Genomic DNA, 17704 nt, shown 5'->3' on the forward strand with positions numbered 1-17704 from the left:
CTGGTTGTCTTTGCTAAGTATGGCTCTGATCTGTCACACTAATGCTATTACATTAAATATGCATCTACTTCAGCAGGAAAAGTTAACTTTCCTTTATTAGCAGTGTTACAGAAGCAGAAGCCTTGTTAGCAGTTAGTTACTCCTTTTGTGTAGCTGGTGAATTCTAGTTTATTTGACTTGGCAGAACAGGGCAACCAAAACACGTCAAAGATAGAATGTTAGAGGAGTTCCAAGCAGCTGTTTTTTAAACAGCCCTTTTATTAAAAAACTGTCTAATATATGTCAGTGTAAAGACACATCTGGCTGTATATCACATTGCAATTGAGCCACTTAATTGAATTAACTTAATTTTTTAACTGTGTACTTATGTGACGGTATCTCCCATCGTTATCATTACAATCATCGTGGTCTACAAACACTTGATCAAACTTCCCTGTGGCAGTCAAGTTCAGCCTTACACATTCCATGTCAAGTGATCTGCATTCCATTTTCTAAACAGTTCAGTCTTGTAAATTAACATACCTCATTGCCTTAGTACCTCATTAACAGAAATCAGAAGCCTTCTCTATATTCAAGGCGAGTCATGCTATTGATCACCTTACTCTTGCTTCCATTACACCAGCTGCTGGAGCACATGGGTACTTCCAGCCTGCATTGGTGTAACAGCTGAGAACTTCGTTGTGCTCAAAGCAGGGCATGTATTCAAACTTGTGGTGGTGAAGGATCTGCCATTCAGTTGACTCACTGTCTAGCAGAGTTAACTTGTTTCTGGGTGCAGATACTCAGTGATGGTAGTTTACAGAGATTCCCAGCATGGTGATAGTCCTCTTGTGGTATGCTTTTTTTGGGATGGCATGGGATTTTTTTAGGGTGTTGGAGAGGAGCATATTGCATGCTCTTGTTGAGCATCCCCTCATTTAGGTGGGAGGTAGTAACTGCCTGGGGGTGGCATTTGCCTGAGGGAAGGGAAAGCTAAAGGACAGTCTTGAGGGTGACTAAGAACAGATAACTCCTCCACCCCCTGCTGACAAAAAGAATAATCAGGTATGTGTTGTCGAGAAGTGGAGGCAGTCTAGAGAGAAATACACTCTTGATCTTGTCTGTGAATCTGAGAAGACATCTTGGAAGTTACATTGGCATGTGGAGGTGAATAGGGTAAGCCTGGTAGATAGGAGTATTATATCAATTAAAAGAAACTATGTCAGAGGTCTTTCTGGTGAGACACCTGAGAGGTTGTTGGGAAAGGCAGAATCCCAAGAGGCTAACAGAGCAATGAAAACATGATTAGTGTTAGAAATGTCTAAGAGGTGGAAGAGAATGAGAAAGGAACAGTGACCATGAGATTTGACCAAGAAGAGGTCTCAGAAGGGTTCCTGGACACTTCCAGGGCAAAATAGGTCCTGAAAGAGTGTAAGATGGAAAGAGAAGAGGAAATGGAAGACAGATGTTTGTCTTCATTGAATTCAGAGAAGATGGTGACAAGACCAGTGCTGAAGATGTTGGGGAGCAAGAACAGTCAAGAAGTGACACTCCAAATTGAAAGGAAAAGTTACGCATCCTGTGGGTTGGAAGAACCAGAGGCTAGTGAGGGGCAGCAAGGAAAAGGATGAACCTGCAGGGAGAAGGAGGTTGGAAAGACCAACATGACAAGTAGAGAGAAGAGAGCAAGCTTTGAGATTGGAGATGAAGGAGGAGATACTGAGACGTTAAGGAGAGATGTCACAATAGATTGGGGAGGTATTTTTTTTCTTCTTCGAAGAAACTGTCAAAGTACTCTTATATTTTTGCAAACAGAGAGAGAGAGGAAAGCAGAAGGAAAGAGTTGCTTGTGATAAATAAGTGAGGAAGGTTGTGGCAGGTTGTTAGTCTAGGCAGATCTGGAGAGGATGGAGAAAGGGAATGGACTGTGACCCAGAACTTTGTCTAAAGTCCATGATGGTATGTGAGTGGGCCTGGGCAGTGAGCAGGCAGAATGGTTAATGGCACCCAGCAGGGAAAGCAGAGGATTTCCTTGACTAAGGTGAGGCTGTTTAAGCAGTGCTGGAGATGGTGAAAATGCCTTGTAGCTAGTGAGCTGGAAATTGAGACTTGATTTCAGCTTTAAAGACAAACAAGCAAAACAGGCTAGTGAGCAGTCTGCATATCAAGCTGTGGCTGGTGGAGAGGGAGAGTATACAGGCTGTGCATGCAGGAAGGCATGCAGGTTCCTCCTTCCCAGACATGGGCATCTTGAGGAAGCTGTATCAGCCCCCAGCACAGGGGCTGCTAGCAGCCACCCTTGGCAGCTCCATCAGCCATCTTGCCAGCAGGACTCGTGAGCCCTGCTTTTGGAGAGTGGGTGCTTTCTTGGAAGCAGACACTTGATACTGATTTTCTGCAGCATTGGAAGAGTGTGGAGGGAGGTCTCGGTGCAACCTCAGTATCTCAGCAAAACTGAATTACAAGAGCTCTTAGGTCTGCTCTGGCAACTGGCCACCTGCTGATATCTACAAGTGAGGCTTCTTGGCACAGCCCAGTGTGGATAACTGCATTCCTGTGTATTTCATTGTGTGTGCCTCAAAGGCAAAACTGAAAGTGTCCTGCCAATGTTTTTTGTCCCCAGGATGAAAGCGTCACGCAGCTGGGACAGGAGCTTGCCCAGAAGCTGGGACTGAGGGTTCGAAAAGCATACAAAAGACCTCAGGTATAACTTTTTTTTTTTTCTTAGAGACTGTCCTTTGGCTCTTTCAGATTTACTTTTGCAGAAGTGGTGGATGCTGCTCGGCAGCTATGGACACACGCACACTACGCCATGATTCCTTTAGCAGGCTGCTGGCTACCCTCCTTGTCCTGACCCCCTTACTCAACTTTGCCTTGATCCACTTCTAATCCCATTCCTGCTCTGTCTCTACTCCCAAGAGTTTCCTGTGTCCCCAGCTAAGCAGGGCAGAGCTGAGCTGGTGCTGCAGGAGGGGGCTGTGTTTTTGGGAGGAGAGGAACAAAGTTTTTGCATCACAGTCCTTTCCCTGTTCTGGAATGAGAAGGATGGATGTCTGGCATGGGTCATGAGGGGTTCTTGCCCCATACCTAGGCATGCACCCTTTTCATGGTGGGAAGAAGGCTTGTGCTTTGGGAAAAGTACAAGTACACATCTGGTCAGATGTTAGGAAAGAAGGCAGGAAAAAGCAAGTCGTGATTCCAGTAAATTGACCCCAGTGTCTGAATCTGTAACTGGCTCTGCAAGAAAGTACTGCCAAAACTGGAGTACTGTTGGTACTTAAATATACCCTGGGATGGAGCTAGAGGGCGTTAAGCTGCTGCTAGCACTCTTGGATAAGGCTGCCTTAGTGACGTAAAATCCCAGCATACGTTTTCAGGAGTAGGGAACATTAGCTAGTAGTGGAGGCTGACATTCACATCCTCACCCTGTGTGCAGGGCTGTGTTAAAGAGCCAATGTGTCCCACCTCCAGAGGGGCACCTGTGCAGTATGTGGTGAAGTGATTGGTGGGCATCAAATTTTCCGAGAGCTTTTGTAATAAATTTGGCTGTAGCATCTTAGTCCTCTCTCTGACCAGCCTCACATGTATGACTGACCTACCCCCCAAAACACACCCCAAGCCCCCCCAGTGTTGTAGCAGCTCTCAACCCTCTGAAATTATTAGGTCACAAAGAAAGGGCAGTTTTATGCAGTAATATTTTTTGTAGGTGCTCACTATGTTGGCCTTGCCACCTTTTTGTTGCTGTCACATGACTCAGCTGTGATAGGCTTAAACCACCTATATGTTAGAAAAATAAAAATGAAAAACTCCAAAATGCTTTCTGTTATTTGGAATCAGTGATGTTGGTAACACCTTGCTATCTCTCGTGTTGACTTCCAGCTTTCATTCCAGTGCTGTAATGCCTTCCTGAAGTATTCATTTCTTAATGAAAAGACAAAAACTTCCGTTCCTCAGGAGAGTTTTTTGCTTCCTGATTGTGTGTTGAATGTTGAGTGTTTTGCACTGAGGTTTCCAGGACAAACATATGTCCATTTCAGTATTCAGGAAACTGTACCCTTGTTTCACAGTGTTAATGCCTTTTGGGGTGGTTTTTATTTTATGGGCAGTGCCTGGAAGGAAATGGTGTTGTATCCCAGGTTTACCTAGTTTACAAGCATTCATGGGCTGTCTCTGTTGTAAGACCTCTCTGTTCCTTGCAGCAGGAATTGGAAACGTTCTCACTACTCAGTAATGGCACGTCAATCAATTCGTCGAATCAGGTAGAGTTTGCATCCCGTGGCTCTTACTTTTCATGGACTGGGCTGCTAGAATGCTTTGCAGTTTTGTTTACATGCAAATTTGTAGCTGTCTTTTAGGATTGAAATGTATTAATTAGTGCTTTCCACTTTTAAGGAATATTGCCAAGGAAATTAATTTATTTAAAAATATTTCTAGTGGAAGTGGTTTTTATGTTTTTGTTTATGTAATTATGTTATGTAATTTGTTCACTGAAGATGGTTCTTTTCCTTAGCTATTGTGAATGTTTGCTTTCTCTTGCATTTTAAGTAAGTTCCAGTTTTCGAGTTTTTACATAGTTAGGGCAATGCTAAGTAAAAATCAGAAGGTGAAACTACTGAAGAGCTTACAAAATCAAGTAATGTGATATACTAAGCAAGGTACTTAACACAGTTTATACATTTTTTGTATTGTCCTGTCACCTGGGAGATCCAGCTTGGTTAGGCCGCTGTGCAAACAGCAAGCTAAAAATAAGAAATTGCTGATTTCCTTGTCCCATCACAGGCCAAAAAACCCCCAAAACACTTGCTGGCTTTACAGGCTATTTGGTACTTCATACTACTCCTTAAAGCAAACAAACTGTAAAACCATCAACATTGACATTTTGTACAGCAAGATAAGATACTAAAGAACTAGTTTACCCTCACTGTTCTGTGGCTTCCCTTTGCATCTTTCTACGACAGTCACTCAGCTTTTTTTAGTGCCTAGTTTTTTTAATTGGATAAATCCTTCCTTTTGCAAGAAATTAAAATAGTGCAAAAACAAAAAGTTGAAAAACTGTTGCAGTAAGGGCAGTATCTCCAAAGTAATACTTGTGCCTTGTTAAGTTTAAGATGAAGGCGCATGTGTTCACCTCTGTTCATGTTTCTGTAAAATATGGGCTCGTTCCTTGCCTGGAGCTCCAAGTCAGCAGTTGTCTTGGCGGAAACCTTTTCCTGTTTTGAGTTTGCTGTAGAAGTTTGTGGTTGTTAAATTGCAAAACAGAAGAACTAAGAAAAGGAACGTTGTGTAAGAAGAGGCTAATCAGATCTCACACTGCATGGGGCTGACCCATTGATGTGGCCTGGGACTTGGGACACAGCGTTCTCATCCACACATGAAAAATTCTATTCTATGGACAGATTTTCTCACATGGTTGCATATTATGCAGGGCTGGTATTCCAGGCTGTAAGTTAAAAAGAATAGGCTCTTCAGATTAAGGGCCTCTTAAAGTTTGTTGGTTTTACTGCTCTTCCACTGAGGCCATGAAGGAAAAGAAAGGGCCAGATGAATTTAGGAGTCATAAAGGGTCTCATCTGTGAAGTGTGAATATATTTTTAAGTATTGTTTTCTGGTGATATTTTCTCTGCCCTTTCCTACATCCTCTTTGCAGACCACTTCCAATGGATTGGGTTCGATAGATGACATTGAAACAGGTAAAGACATTTCTCTTCTTTTTGTGGCTTCAGTCAGGTATCTGAGCAGGCTGGCAGGCCCGAGAGATTCATCATCTTCATTTGTGTCTCTTCTGCACACTCCTGGTTGTGGTAACTAGGAAGAAAAGGTGGTGTTTTTGCTGGAATGTTTTTGGTGTGGAAAAGCTTTTTTTGTCCAGGCCCAGTGAGGGACACGTCTGGGAATTAAAAGGGCCTGCTGAGGTACACAGCTCTCTCCAGTTCTGCTTTCTTAAAGCAGACCTTGGCAAAGCTTCTGAAACTCTGTTCCCAGCCAAAACCATCCAGATAAAGTGAAGTTAAGGTTGTGGGCAGCTGTTTATGCTCTGGGCACGTATGGTCTTCCAAGACAAATGAAAACAAAGAGAGTTGGGAGGGACCCAGGGAGGGCCATGCTCAGGTTTAGGCATCCAGGAGGAGCAGGAGGAGGGCTGCAGGGTTGCTTTTCTCATGCCAGGAAACAAGTGACCTTGACTCTGCTCCTGTAGAAGGATTTGCTACATGCTTTGCTCTTGTTGTGTGCTGGAGCATTGAACTTGCGCCGCTGAGCATGAGTCTTTGTTCCTTTGAAAGGTAGCTATGTGTGTGAAGGTAAGTGTGAAGACTTATCACTGCAAGTAACAGTTGCTTTTTTTATAGGAAGAAACCAATTTAATTGCTAGGGTGCTTTGGTGTCTGTTTTGGAAAACATGTTAGTTCTGTCTTGAATGCCAGTTCAGTAACTGAGTGCTATGTTCAGTGATGAGCCCCAGTTCGGTGAATTAAGGAGAGTTCTTCACATTATCTTGCTGTGCTAAAATGAACTTGTCTCCGTACTGCAAAAAATGGCTGCATCCAGTAAGCTCTTTATCTAATCAGGGTTTGTTGTTATGAGCAGCATGCCACCATTGCTGCTAGGAAGTCTTTTCAAAAGCACTGAAATTGCATGTTATTCCATTACCCTGAGAATGGTGTGCCACCAGGAGGGCTATGGGTGCTGGGTACCTTGAGACTTTCAGAGTCAAATCTTTTCTAGCAAGGGTTTTTTTGTTGTTGTCTGCTTGTTTTTTGGTTTCATGTTGCTTTTAAGATGCAAACTTCTGAAGCCTCTTCTGCCATGCTTTGCTTGGTCATCTGATGAACTCAGCCCTGCCCTGCACAGATTGTGGCTCAGATCTGGCTCAGCATGGCCTTTGGCCAGCTAATGCACTAGGGAGCCACTGCTGTTTTGGGAAGCAGAGCTAGGAACAGGGCTTTTAAAAGCACTGTGCTTGCCCCTCTGGGACAGGCAGGTGTATGACCAGAGAAGCTACTAGGTAGGGGGCATGGTATGAGAGACTGGGTTCAGGAGAGAATGATAGGGTTTGAGTGGTCAGGGAGAGGGGAACAGACATCTCCCCTCTGCCCCTTGCAAGTAGTAGAACCTGTTGGTCCCTGCTCTTCTGCTTGCCCTTCACATGCACTGAGCTGTGAGGGGTCCTATATGGTTTTCTGCCTTTTGGTTGTACATTCAGGTTTTCAAGGTTTTGGACCTCTTAGGGTGTGCGAGGGCCTCTTTTCTCTGCTTCCCAGTCTGAGTGGAACTGGAGAGCCTCGATCATTCCTCAGAGAAGGTCTGAATTTGTGGATCCTTTGGGGCCTTGTCATTGTGAAAGCTTTTGCACCCCCTGCACGTGTCCCTGTCCCTTCCAGCGTGTCCTGAACTTCTTGTTGGCCCCTGGAGGGATCTTGACAGTATTCCAGATGTAAACATAGGAAAAATGGGAAGGCACAAGCCATCCCTTTGTACTGAGGGAAATCTGGCCAAGCTACCAGCCATGCAGCCAGCACCAAGGGGAGCTGGATGGTTGGCTCCCAAATGTGTCTGGGGGGCCCATGCCAAAGGGAGATGAGCTGAGAGGAGTCATCACAAAGGCAGCATGGGGTTGGAGCTGAGCTTGATCTGAGGGGCAGCTGCAAAACTAAGGATGTTTACAGCCTTCCTTTCAGCCGCTGCCTGTGGGGAATGTGTCCAGCTGCAGCACTGAAGAGCTGTGTTCAATCCCATAAGGTACAACATGCGCTTTCCTTCAATTGCATGCATGAGGTTGTGGAGAGGGACCTGTGTCTGTCCCTTGCCGCTTCCCCCTGCTTTCCCTGCCTTTTTTTATGGCTCGGCCTCTGATACCTTGCATGACAACCTTGGCTGTGGTCCATCCGTGTGGACCACTCAACAAATATCAGAGGCTTCCGGGGGTGATGGTGAGCTCCTGGTGGGGTTAGAGATAAGGGGGCCTGCATGTGTGTGTCATCTCTGCTGTTGTTTTTGTTCAAGACTTGGGGGTTTGCAGAAACTGCTGATTTGCTGAGCTCTCTTAAGAAGGGCACCAGCACGGTCCTCTGTCAGTGAATGGCTGGTGTAGAGGATAGCAACATGGCTCACTCACCCTGTCCTAGGTAGAAAGGGGGAGCTGAGTGAGCAGAGCTTGTACAGACAGAAAGCATCATTTCTCACTGGATCAAGATTTATGTCTCAGAAGCTTAGTCTACTTTCTTTCCCATTCTTACCAGTCTTTCTAATAAAAGCTATTATCTCTCCTTCCAAACTTTGCCTTGCTTACAGCCTTAGACCATCATAGCTGCAGTGCAGCTACTGCTGTGTGGATGGAGCAGGTATCATCTTTGCCTTCTTTTATTCCAGGACATCTGCACAGGGGCAGAATATAGGTAGTTGGGGTGCTTGTTTGGAGAACTGCAAACCAAATGCTGCATTTTCAAAATTTCTAACATTCAAACTTATCTTTTTTTTAACCCTTAATTTTTTTGGAGAATAAAATGCTCTTTGGTGAAGAATATGTGCTTGTAACCTTAACGTCGCTTAACAGATGTTTATATTGCATGGTGGGAATGTTTTATTATTTCAGTAATGTACTGGAGAGGCAAGGAAGCCTGGGGGAAAATCAATGCCTCTCTTCTGCCCTGAACCTGGCTCACACATGTTCCTGAGTGAATATTTGCTACTGAGGTGGAGTGTGGGTAGCAACCTTCTCCACATGTGGACATCAGAAAGCACTCAGGATTGGGGAATTCACTTGGGAAAAGACAGCTGAGTGAGTCTCCTGAGGTTTTTTTGAGAGATGTTGTTAGCACAACCTGGTCTGAGCACCAGATCTCTGACTCTCTTCCCAGCAGGACCTCATGTTTTTTATAATCTGCTGTTTAGGATGCCTGAGGTTTTAGAGAGGCTGTGCAAGTAAGCAAGCATTCCATTGGGATATTGAAGCTTCAAGGAGTAGAGAAGGCAGTGATCTCTGCCAAATTCATTAGTGAGGAATGTTAAAGAAAACACCAGGTGGTGGGTGATAGAGAAATTGGGTTATGTGCTCCTGGCCTTTAGTCCTGGCCGCAGTGAATTCAGTCACTTCTCATCCACAGGCTTTGTGTTGTTCCTGGTTACTGTACGTTCTTGCCAAATCCTGACAGTGTGGGCATTGGCCCTTAGAACACATTTCAGCTCTCCATGAGCTATTGGGAGATGGGGAACAAAAATGAAAGAGCAGAAACTCTTCAGACTAGAGCCCCTCCTCTCAGAAGATCGGCATACATGAGTTTTGTGATTTGATGGAGTTGTACAATATTGTGTTTGCCAGGCTGTGCTCTGCTTGCCCCCTGCAAGAGGCTCTCCTGGGTGACTGGTTCTGTTTCTCCTTCATCACAGATTGCTCTATGGACCTGCAGTGCCTCCCAGCTCCTGTGGCCACCTCCATCCCTGTGAGCGAGGAGCTGGCCCCTTTGCCCTCTGACTCGGATGCAAAGGGCTTGCCTACCTCGCTCCCTGCTGCCAGCTTGGTCCCATCTCCTGACTGTGTGTCCCTGCCAGTGCCTGAGAGCGTGGAGGACTTCACAGATGGGGACATAATTGGGGAAGAACTGGACTCCCTCCTGGACTCCCTTGCCGAAGGGTCACCATACCCTCTAGTAAGAGTGGGTGCTTGCATAGGTCCCTTGTATCTTGTTCCAGTCTCTTGTTACAAATAGGTCCTTGGAGCATGTGGGTCTGCATGCTGCCTCTGTCTCTTTCTGTCACTCTTTCCTCCTAGTTTCTCCTCTGGCAAAATTCATTAATTTCTTCCTTTATTTCTGCAATGAGCTTGTGTGTATCTAAAGAGCTCAATTCCAAGCCTGCTTTGCTGTGTGCAGCTTCATGGAGCTGCCCCTCAAAAGGTACCCAAGATAGACTTCTGCCATCATCTTCCCCCTGGCTTCTGTTGCCCATGGAGTTGAAGCAGGCCTGAGGATAGAAATGAGTGTGCTGAAGCAGGAATGATGGATATATTTTGTACAGTGGACATCCTCTAATCTCCTTATATTTTATGCAGTCTGCATTCAGGCTAAGCTTTTTGAACAGATCTGGGAGCTGCAGAGACAATCTGTATTCATACTTATGTAGGATTTTAGTTGCCAGTGTTGCTGATGATATGCTAGCCACCTTGGGTCTGGAAGCAATACAGTCATATTCATGCAGGACACCTCTTGAGCCAGAAAGCTCTGATGAGAGGTGCCATGAGTAATGGTCATTACCCCGACCTTGGCGCTGTGTGTGCTCAGCTTCACTGTGTCTTGACCTGAACTGGTTTAAGTGCCCAGCACAGGGCTCTACCTTGCAGGCTGGTGAGCTCAGGTGGCCCAGCACATCCTCAGGGATAATTGTTCCAGACTGCGTGCGGTGTGGATAGATTGGAAGGTCTTTGGGAAGTCTGCAGGTGGATGAAGCTGCTGGGTACACTTTTGCTTCAGATAATACAGCATGCACTTGAGCGGGAGCCTGTTGCTCTCCATGTTCACTCATTCTTCTCCTTGTTCCTAATGTGCTGTTTATGCTCCCCCTTCCCGTTTCCCCAAAGTCTCTGGTCCAGGGCACGATTCCTACCAACCTGCCAACAGAGATGCCTCAGCTGATCCCTGTGTTTCCTGGGGGAACTCCACTGCTGCCCCCAGTTGTTACAGCCAGCATCCCTGTCTCCACCCCGCTGCCACCTGCTTCCTTTGGTCTGGTGATGGATCCCACCAAGCAGCTCTCCTCCTCCTCCTCTGTCCTCGATGCCTTTGAGGCCCCACCTGGAGGAAGTGACGGCTCCACCTTAGATTCCCTGGATTCCCTGGATCTGTTTACAGACTCACGGCTTGATGTCCTGGTCTCCTTTGGGACAAGCAGAGGGTCACTGGATTCCTTTGGCATTGGTAGGTGCAGGGCTGATGGGGTTTTGTGCTGCTTTACCTGTGAATGCATGCCAAAATTACTTCGTTCAGTGCTGGGGACATCTGTCACGTACCTCTGTCTGCCAGTGCTGCAGAATGGGAGTACAGATGTAGAATATCTTGGACAGAGCAGCTGGATATGTCTAGCTCAGGACTAACTCGAAAGTCTGATAGATTTTTCACAGAATCATTGTGGTTGGAAAGGACCTCTAAGATCACAGAGTCCAATCATCAACACAGGAAAATGCAACAAACTCAAATGACCACACACGCTCCACCAAAAAACATCCACAAAAAAATCCCATAACCTTGGCCACTAGAGCATGCCCTGAAGTGCCACATCTACACATTTCTTGAGTACCTCCAAGGATGATGACTCCACCACCTCCCTGGGCAGGCTGTTCCAGTCCCTGACCACTCTTTCAGTATAGAAGTTCTTCCTAATATCCAACCTAAACCTCTCCTGGCACAACTTCAGGCTATTTCCTGTGGTCCTGTCATTATTCACTTGGGAGAAGAGGCCAACATCCACTTCTCCACAGCCTCCTTTCAGGTAGTTGTAGAGTGCAATAAGGTCTCCCCTCAGCCTCCTCTTCTCCAAACTAAACATCCCCAGTTCCCCCAGTCACTTCTCATATGACTTGTTCTCTAGATCCTTCATCAGCTTGGTTGCTCTCCTCTGGACAAGCTCCAGCACTTCCATGTCCTTCCTGTAGCAAGGGGCCCAGAACTGCACATGGTCTGTCCATGATGTTTCCTGGTACCAAGGTCAGGCTGACAGGCCTGTAGTTCCCGAGATCCTCTTTGTGGCCCTTCCTGTAGAAGGGTGTCACATTAGCCACCCTCCAGTCATCTGTGACCTCCCCTGTTGACCAGGATTGTTGATAAATGATGGAGAGAGGCTTAGCAAGCTCCCCTTCCCCAGCTCCCTCAGCACTCCAGGGTGGATCCCATCAGGCCCCATAGACTTAAACGTGTCCCGGTGCAGAAGCAGATCATTAACTACTTCCTCCTGGATTGTGGGAGGCATTGTTCTGCTCTCAATTTTTATCCTCCATCTCAGGAGGCTGAACACCCTGGGGTTAACTGGTCTGACTATTAAAGACAGAGGCAAAGAAGGCATCAGATATCTCAGCCTTTTCCTCATCCTTGGTTGCAATGTTGTCGTCCGTCCTCCCCCACATCCAGTAAGGGATGGAGATTCTCCCTGGCTCTTTTTTTATTGTTGATGTATTTGTTAAAACTTTTTTTGTTGTCTCTTATGTCAGTAGCCAAGTTGAGCTCCAGCTGGGCTTTTGCCTTCTTAATTTTCTCTCTGTATGACCTAACGAGATCTCTGTACTCTTCTTCAGTTGCTGTCCCTTCTTCCAAAGGTGGTAAACCCTCCTTTTTTTCCTAAGTCCCAGCAAAAGCTCCCTGCTCAGGCAGGCTGGCCATCTTCCCCATCATTTAATCTTATGATACATGGGGACAGCCTGCTCCTGGGCCTTAAAGATTTCCTTCTTGAAGAGGGTCCAGCCTTCGTGGACGTGTAATCCCATATAACCAGTATTTTGTGTAGTGTGAAATCTCAGAGGAGAAAGGTCATGAGATTTTAAACCCGGCTTGGTGTCCAGGACACCTCCCTTGGCAGAATTTCCTAGGCTATAACATGATTTGTCCACCCTCCCCAGTGACTCCTTGACATCTTGGACCAAACAAGCAAATTGTTGGCGACTGCTTAAGATTATATAGGACCATGTTGTGCTGAGTAGGATGGTAGAGGCCAAGGATTCAGGGCAGTGAGTGAGTGTCTTGTTGAATGGGGCACTCTCATGTCACAGGGAGCAAAGCTGTGGAGGATGGTGAGCAAGGAGCAGATGCCCTCCTGTCCCAAGAGGGAAGGCAGGCTGCTTCTTCGCTGACTTGTCCCCAGTGTTGTAGAAGTATTCTGAGAAGAGCAGAGGTTGTCCAGTCAGCCCTTCAGCACTCATATTAACCTCAGCATTGAGCTTCCTGAGAGTTGCCACCTTGGGAATGCCAGTGCTCAGCCATGTAGAGTTGGATTTAGTAGGGTTTAGGGAACAAGAAGGTCTTTCCTGGAGTTTTTCCAAGACTTAGACAGGTGGATTGAGGAAAAAGTACTAAAATGTTATGAAATAAATAAAGCAAATGGATTTAATAAGCATTTGTTTGTCTTTTTGTGAGCAGAACTGCCTCTGACAGTGAAAAGATTGTTTTTGTTTTGTGGGGCTTTTTTCCCTTTCTTTTGCTCAGAAGAAACTAGCCCTCAGGAACTGCGACATCCACCTGGCAGCCAAAAACCGTCCCCCGTGGTGAGTGAGCCGCTCCCCCGTGCTGATGTCCCAAGGTGCTCTGGAACCAAGGTAGTAGTGACTTGGGTGATGTAGGTGGTTTGGGCCCCTTTTCCTAACCTGCCTCAGTGAATGTGGCCTCCCATGTTGTGGCAAAGTGGGTAAAGATTTCCCCAGAGTTCATAGGAGGATGTTTGTTCCATCTTAATTTTTGTCTGCCACTCTGCGTGTTGCCACGGTAAATGTGGTGTGACTGAGGTTGCAGGCCTGACAGGTGACCAGGGAGGCCAGTGTCCTGCAGTATCTGGCAGCCATGTAACACTGAAGGATGGGGTGGAGTAAGCCAGCTTTGTCTTAAAACTAATGTGGTTCTTTGCTCCTCTCTGCCCCTGTCAGGAGGCTTTTCCAGATACACTGTCCTGCCCCTGTCCCGTGTCCCCAGTCTTGGAGGAAAAGGGCAGGATTATCTATGGTTAGCAAGCTTGGAACAAGAATTATTCACAAGTTCCTGGCATCTCGCTGTCCTGCTTACTTCAATGTGGAGCTGAGTCTCTGTCCTCAGATTAATCTGCTCCCTGAAAACTCACTGATAACTGGTTTGGTTTTTTCCCAGTTTGGTATAGGGTTGATTTGAGAGTCTTCAAATGCAGAATTAGTCATGATAGAAGGAACAGGAAGGAGTGAGGGGAGCATTTTTGTTCTGTAGCTCATGGTAGAAAACAGAGGTCCCTTGCCAAGAGAGAAGGAGATCCATCTTTGAAGTGAACGTACCACACTGTTATCTTAGAGATGGTTGCATGCAGGTCTTTTGGAAATGTAGTTTCAGATGTGAAGGTTTTGATGACAGAGAAAATGAGGAAGGTTTTTGAGAAACTGGAATGGGACAAGGGAATAGAGAGGTTTCTTACCCATGTGGTTGCAGATCTGAGAAGGGAAATATGTGTGTCCTATGCTCAGGTCAGCCTTGGTGGAGCAAGTCACCCAGCTGTACCAAAGGCCACCGAGCACCTGTTGTCCCAGCCGGAACCAGTAATGCCCAACACAGCCCTGCTAGTGAAGAACCCCCTGGCATCTACTCACGTCTTCAAACAAGCCTGTCATACCTGCTATCCCAAAACAGGTGATGCCTTTGCTCTGCCACCCAGAGCACCTGGTGCAGGCTAGGGTTTGCCTTTCCCTGGGCTTACGGGGTTATTCTCTCCTGCAGGGCCCAAGGCTGGTGATTACACCTACCGGGAAGGCGTGGAGCACAAGTGCAAGCGGGACATCCTGCTGGGCAGGCTGAAGAACTCAGAAGACAAGACCTGGAAGAGGATCCGTCCTCGCCCAACCAAAACCAACTTTGTGGGATCCTATTACCTGTGCAAAGGTGATCTGGAGGGAATAGGGCTGTGGGTGGCTGGGAAGGGACTGTACTGTGCATGCCAGGGGAGTTTGGGAGAGGATGTTCAGTTGGTATCACCTGCTGTCTTTAGGCTCCTCCTGTCCCATCAGTAGTCCATGGCAGTGAGGTCCTATGCTGTGGCGAGCAGGCTGCTTTTGAAGTGGTGGAGCAGAAGAATTGCAAAGGCATAGTGAGGTGCTGTGCACAGCCAACCTCTCAGAGCTGCCCTGTTGACTTGGGCTTTGCTGACAACCTTCCTCCTGTACATGTGTCTGCATTTGTCCCACTCCACCCAGCAACCCCATGGCAGCAGGGCTGTGATTTCTCCTAGGGAAGAGCTCTCTCTACCTGCTCCTTAGCTCCATCCCATCCCTCCATATGTGCAGGCAATTTGACCAGGCCAGTCCATGAGGCAGTGTCATTATTACAAAGCGCCTGATGAGGTGAGGAGTTTGCAAATGCCAAGATAACAGGGCTTCTTAGTGGTGGGTTGGTAGGAGAATTTAATCTGGATTGGCTTTAAAAGGGGTTGGTTAAATTGTGGTCTGTCCCTGGCCAGGCACCGAATTAAAGCAGGCCTCCATTTTGAGATGGTTTTCACAAGAGATGGCATTACTTGAGATTGTCACCATGCAGTAGTTTGCATTAACTTTCCTGAATGTCTTGGTAGAGACAAACCTGGGGGAGATGCCTTCTCTTTTTTCTTTAACTCTGTGTTTTCTTGCTTTCAGCTCCTTGTGCGGTGTGGGCAGTGGGAGGAAACAAGAGAGAGTTTAGTTTCTGACTGGGCCGCCCTCCCTGTGTGGTGGTGTGTGCTGTTTGTTGCTTTGTAGATATGCTTAACAAGCAGGACTGTAAGTACGGGGATAACTGCACCTTCGCGTACCACCAGGAGGAGATCGACGTGTGGACGGAGGAGAGGAAGGGGACCCTCAACCGTGACCTCCTCTTTGACCCGCTAGGGGGAATCAAGCAGAGCAGCCTCACCATTGCCAAGCTCCTCAAGGAACATCAGGGCATCTTCACCTTCCTCTGTGAGGTACAGAGCTGGTGGGAGGGAGCAGGCACCCTTTGTCATCTCCTCAGTATGTATCTGGACCATGGATATATTGATAGCTACCACCATGGAAACATGGTGGGGTGTCTTGCATAACTGGACTGCTGCAATGGATGGCTATAAATTTTTCAGAAGGGGTAGGCAAGGAAGGAGACACGGTGTGGTGGCCCCTGTATGTTAGGGACTGTTTTGATTGTCTAGAGCTTAATGATGGTGACGTTAGGGTTGAGGGCTTATGGATAAGAATCAGGGGGAAGGCCAACAAGGCAGGTGGGAGTCTGTTACAGATCACCCAGCCAGAACAGAGAGGCAGATGAAATATTCTGTAAGCAGCTGGGAGAAGTCTCACAATCACTAGCCCTTCTTCTTCTGGTGGACTTCAACCTACCAGTTATATGCTCGAAATACAATACAGCATAGAGGAAACAGTCTAGGAGGTTCCTGGAGAGCATAGTAGATAATTTCCTGACACAGCTGGTGAGTGACCAGCTGAGGAAGGTGCCCTGCTGCGGACCTGTTGTTTGTGAGCAGAAGGACATGTGGGTGATGTGACAGTTGGAGACCTTCTTGAGCATAGCGATAATGAAATTTCGGAGTTTTTAATTCTTGGAGAAGTAAGGAACAGGATCAGCTGGACTTCCAGAGGGCAGACTTTGGCCTGTTTAGGAGAAAAGAAAGGAAAGTTTATGGCCTTTGGAAGAAGGGACAGGCAACTCAAGAGGACTACAAGGATGTAATGAGGTTTTGAAGGGAAGAAATTAGAAGGGCCAAGCCCAACTAGAGCTTGTTCTGGCTACTGCCATAGAAGACAATAAAAATGTTTCTATAAATACATTACAGCAGAAGGAGGGCTAAGGAGAATCTCCATCCTTTATTGGATGTTGGGGGAAAGAGTGACAAAGGATGAGGAAAAGGCTGAAGTACTTAATGCCTTCTTTGCCTCTCTCTTTAATAGTAAGACCAGTTGTTCTCTGGGTACCCAGCCCCCTGAGCTGGAAGTCAGGGACAGGGAGCAGAATGAAGCCCCATCATCCAAAGAGAGATAGCTAGCAACTTGCTACACTGCTTGTGCACACACAAGTTTATGGGGCCAGGTGGGATTCATCCAGGGGCACTGAGGGAGCTGGTGGAAGTGCTCACCAAAATATTTTCCATCATCTGTCAGCAATCTTGGCTAACCAGGGATGTCCCAGTTGACTGGAGGATAGCAAATGCAGTGCCCATCTACAAGAAGGGCTGGAAGGAAGGTCCAGGGAACCACAGGCCTCTTAAGTCTAACCTTCATGCTGGGGAAAGTTACAGAGCAAATCATCTTGAGTGCCATCACATTGTACATACAGGATAACCAGGTGATCGTGCCCAATCAGCATGAATTCATGAAAGGCAGGTCCTGCTAGACTAACCTGATCTCCTTCTATGAGAAGGTAACCTCCTTAGTGGATGAGGGAAAGGCTGTGGATGATGTCTACCTAGACTTTAGTAAAGCCTTTGACACTGTTTCCCACAGCATTCTCCTGGAGCAGCTGGCTGCTCATAGCTTGGATGGGTGCACTCTTCACTGCATAAAAAACTGTCTGGCTGACAGGGCCCAAAAAGTTGTGCTGAACAGAGTTAAATTCAACTGGCAGCTGGTCACAAGTGGTGTTCCCCAAGGCTCAGTGTTGGGGCCAGTTCTGTTTAATATATTTATCAATGGCCTGGATGAGGTGATCAAGTGCACCCTCAGTGATTTTGCAGATGACACCAAGTTGAATGGGAATGTTGATCTGCTTGAGGGTAGGAAGGTACTGCAGAGGAACCTGGACAGGCTTGATCAATTGACTGAGGCCAATTGTATGAGGTTGAAGAGGGCCAAGTGTTGGGTCCTGCACTTGGGTCACAAGAACCCCTTGCAACACTAGAGGCTTGGGGAAGAGCAGCTAGAAAGCTGTCCAGCAGAAAAGGACCTGGGGGTGTTGATCAACCACCAGCTGATTATGAGCCAGCATTGTGCCTGGGTGGCCAAGAAGGCCAGTGGCATCCTGGCTTGTACCAGAAATAGTGTGGCCAGCAGAACTGGGGGAGT

At 46.9% G+C, this 17704-nt stretch overlaps 1 protein-coding gene across 8 annotated transcripts in view; it reads left to right on the forward strand.

Annotated features, from left to right (window-relative positions):
• ZC3H7B (zinc finger CCCH-type containing 7B) overlaps nt 1-17704 on the forward strand; it is a 49598-nt gene that overhangs the window by 11224 nt on the left and 20670 nt on the right. The window contains exons 6-14 of one of the 8 annotated variants that reach the window (XM_051614874.1): nt 2603-2683; nt 4179-4238; nt 5627-5669; nt 9364-9629; nt 10550-10886; nt 13161-13273; nt 14156-14318; nt 14406-14567; nt 15416-15621. In XM_051614874.1, the coding sequence (XP_051470834.1) occupies nt 2603-2683; nt 4179-4238; nt 5627-5669; nt 9364-9629; nt 10550-10886; nt 13161-13273; nt 14156-14318; nt 14406-14567; nt 15416-15621 (1431 nt within the window). The remainder of the gene's footprint in view (nt 1-2602; nt 2684-4178; nt 4239-5626; nt 5670-9363; nt 9630-10549; nt 10887-13160; nt 13274-14155; nt 14319-14405; nt 14568-15415; nt 15622-17704) is intronic. The other 7 variants (XM_051614895.1, XM_051614930.1, XM_051614905.1 and 4 more) reach the window with 7 other exon arrangements.

This window comes from Apus apus, chromosome 1 (assembly GCF_020740795.1).
Source record: "Apus apus isolate bApuApu2 chromosome 1, bApuApu2.pri.cur, whole genome shotgun sequence".
NCBI lineage: Eukaryota > Metazoa > Chordata > Aves > Apodiformes > Apodidae > Apus > Apus apus.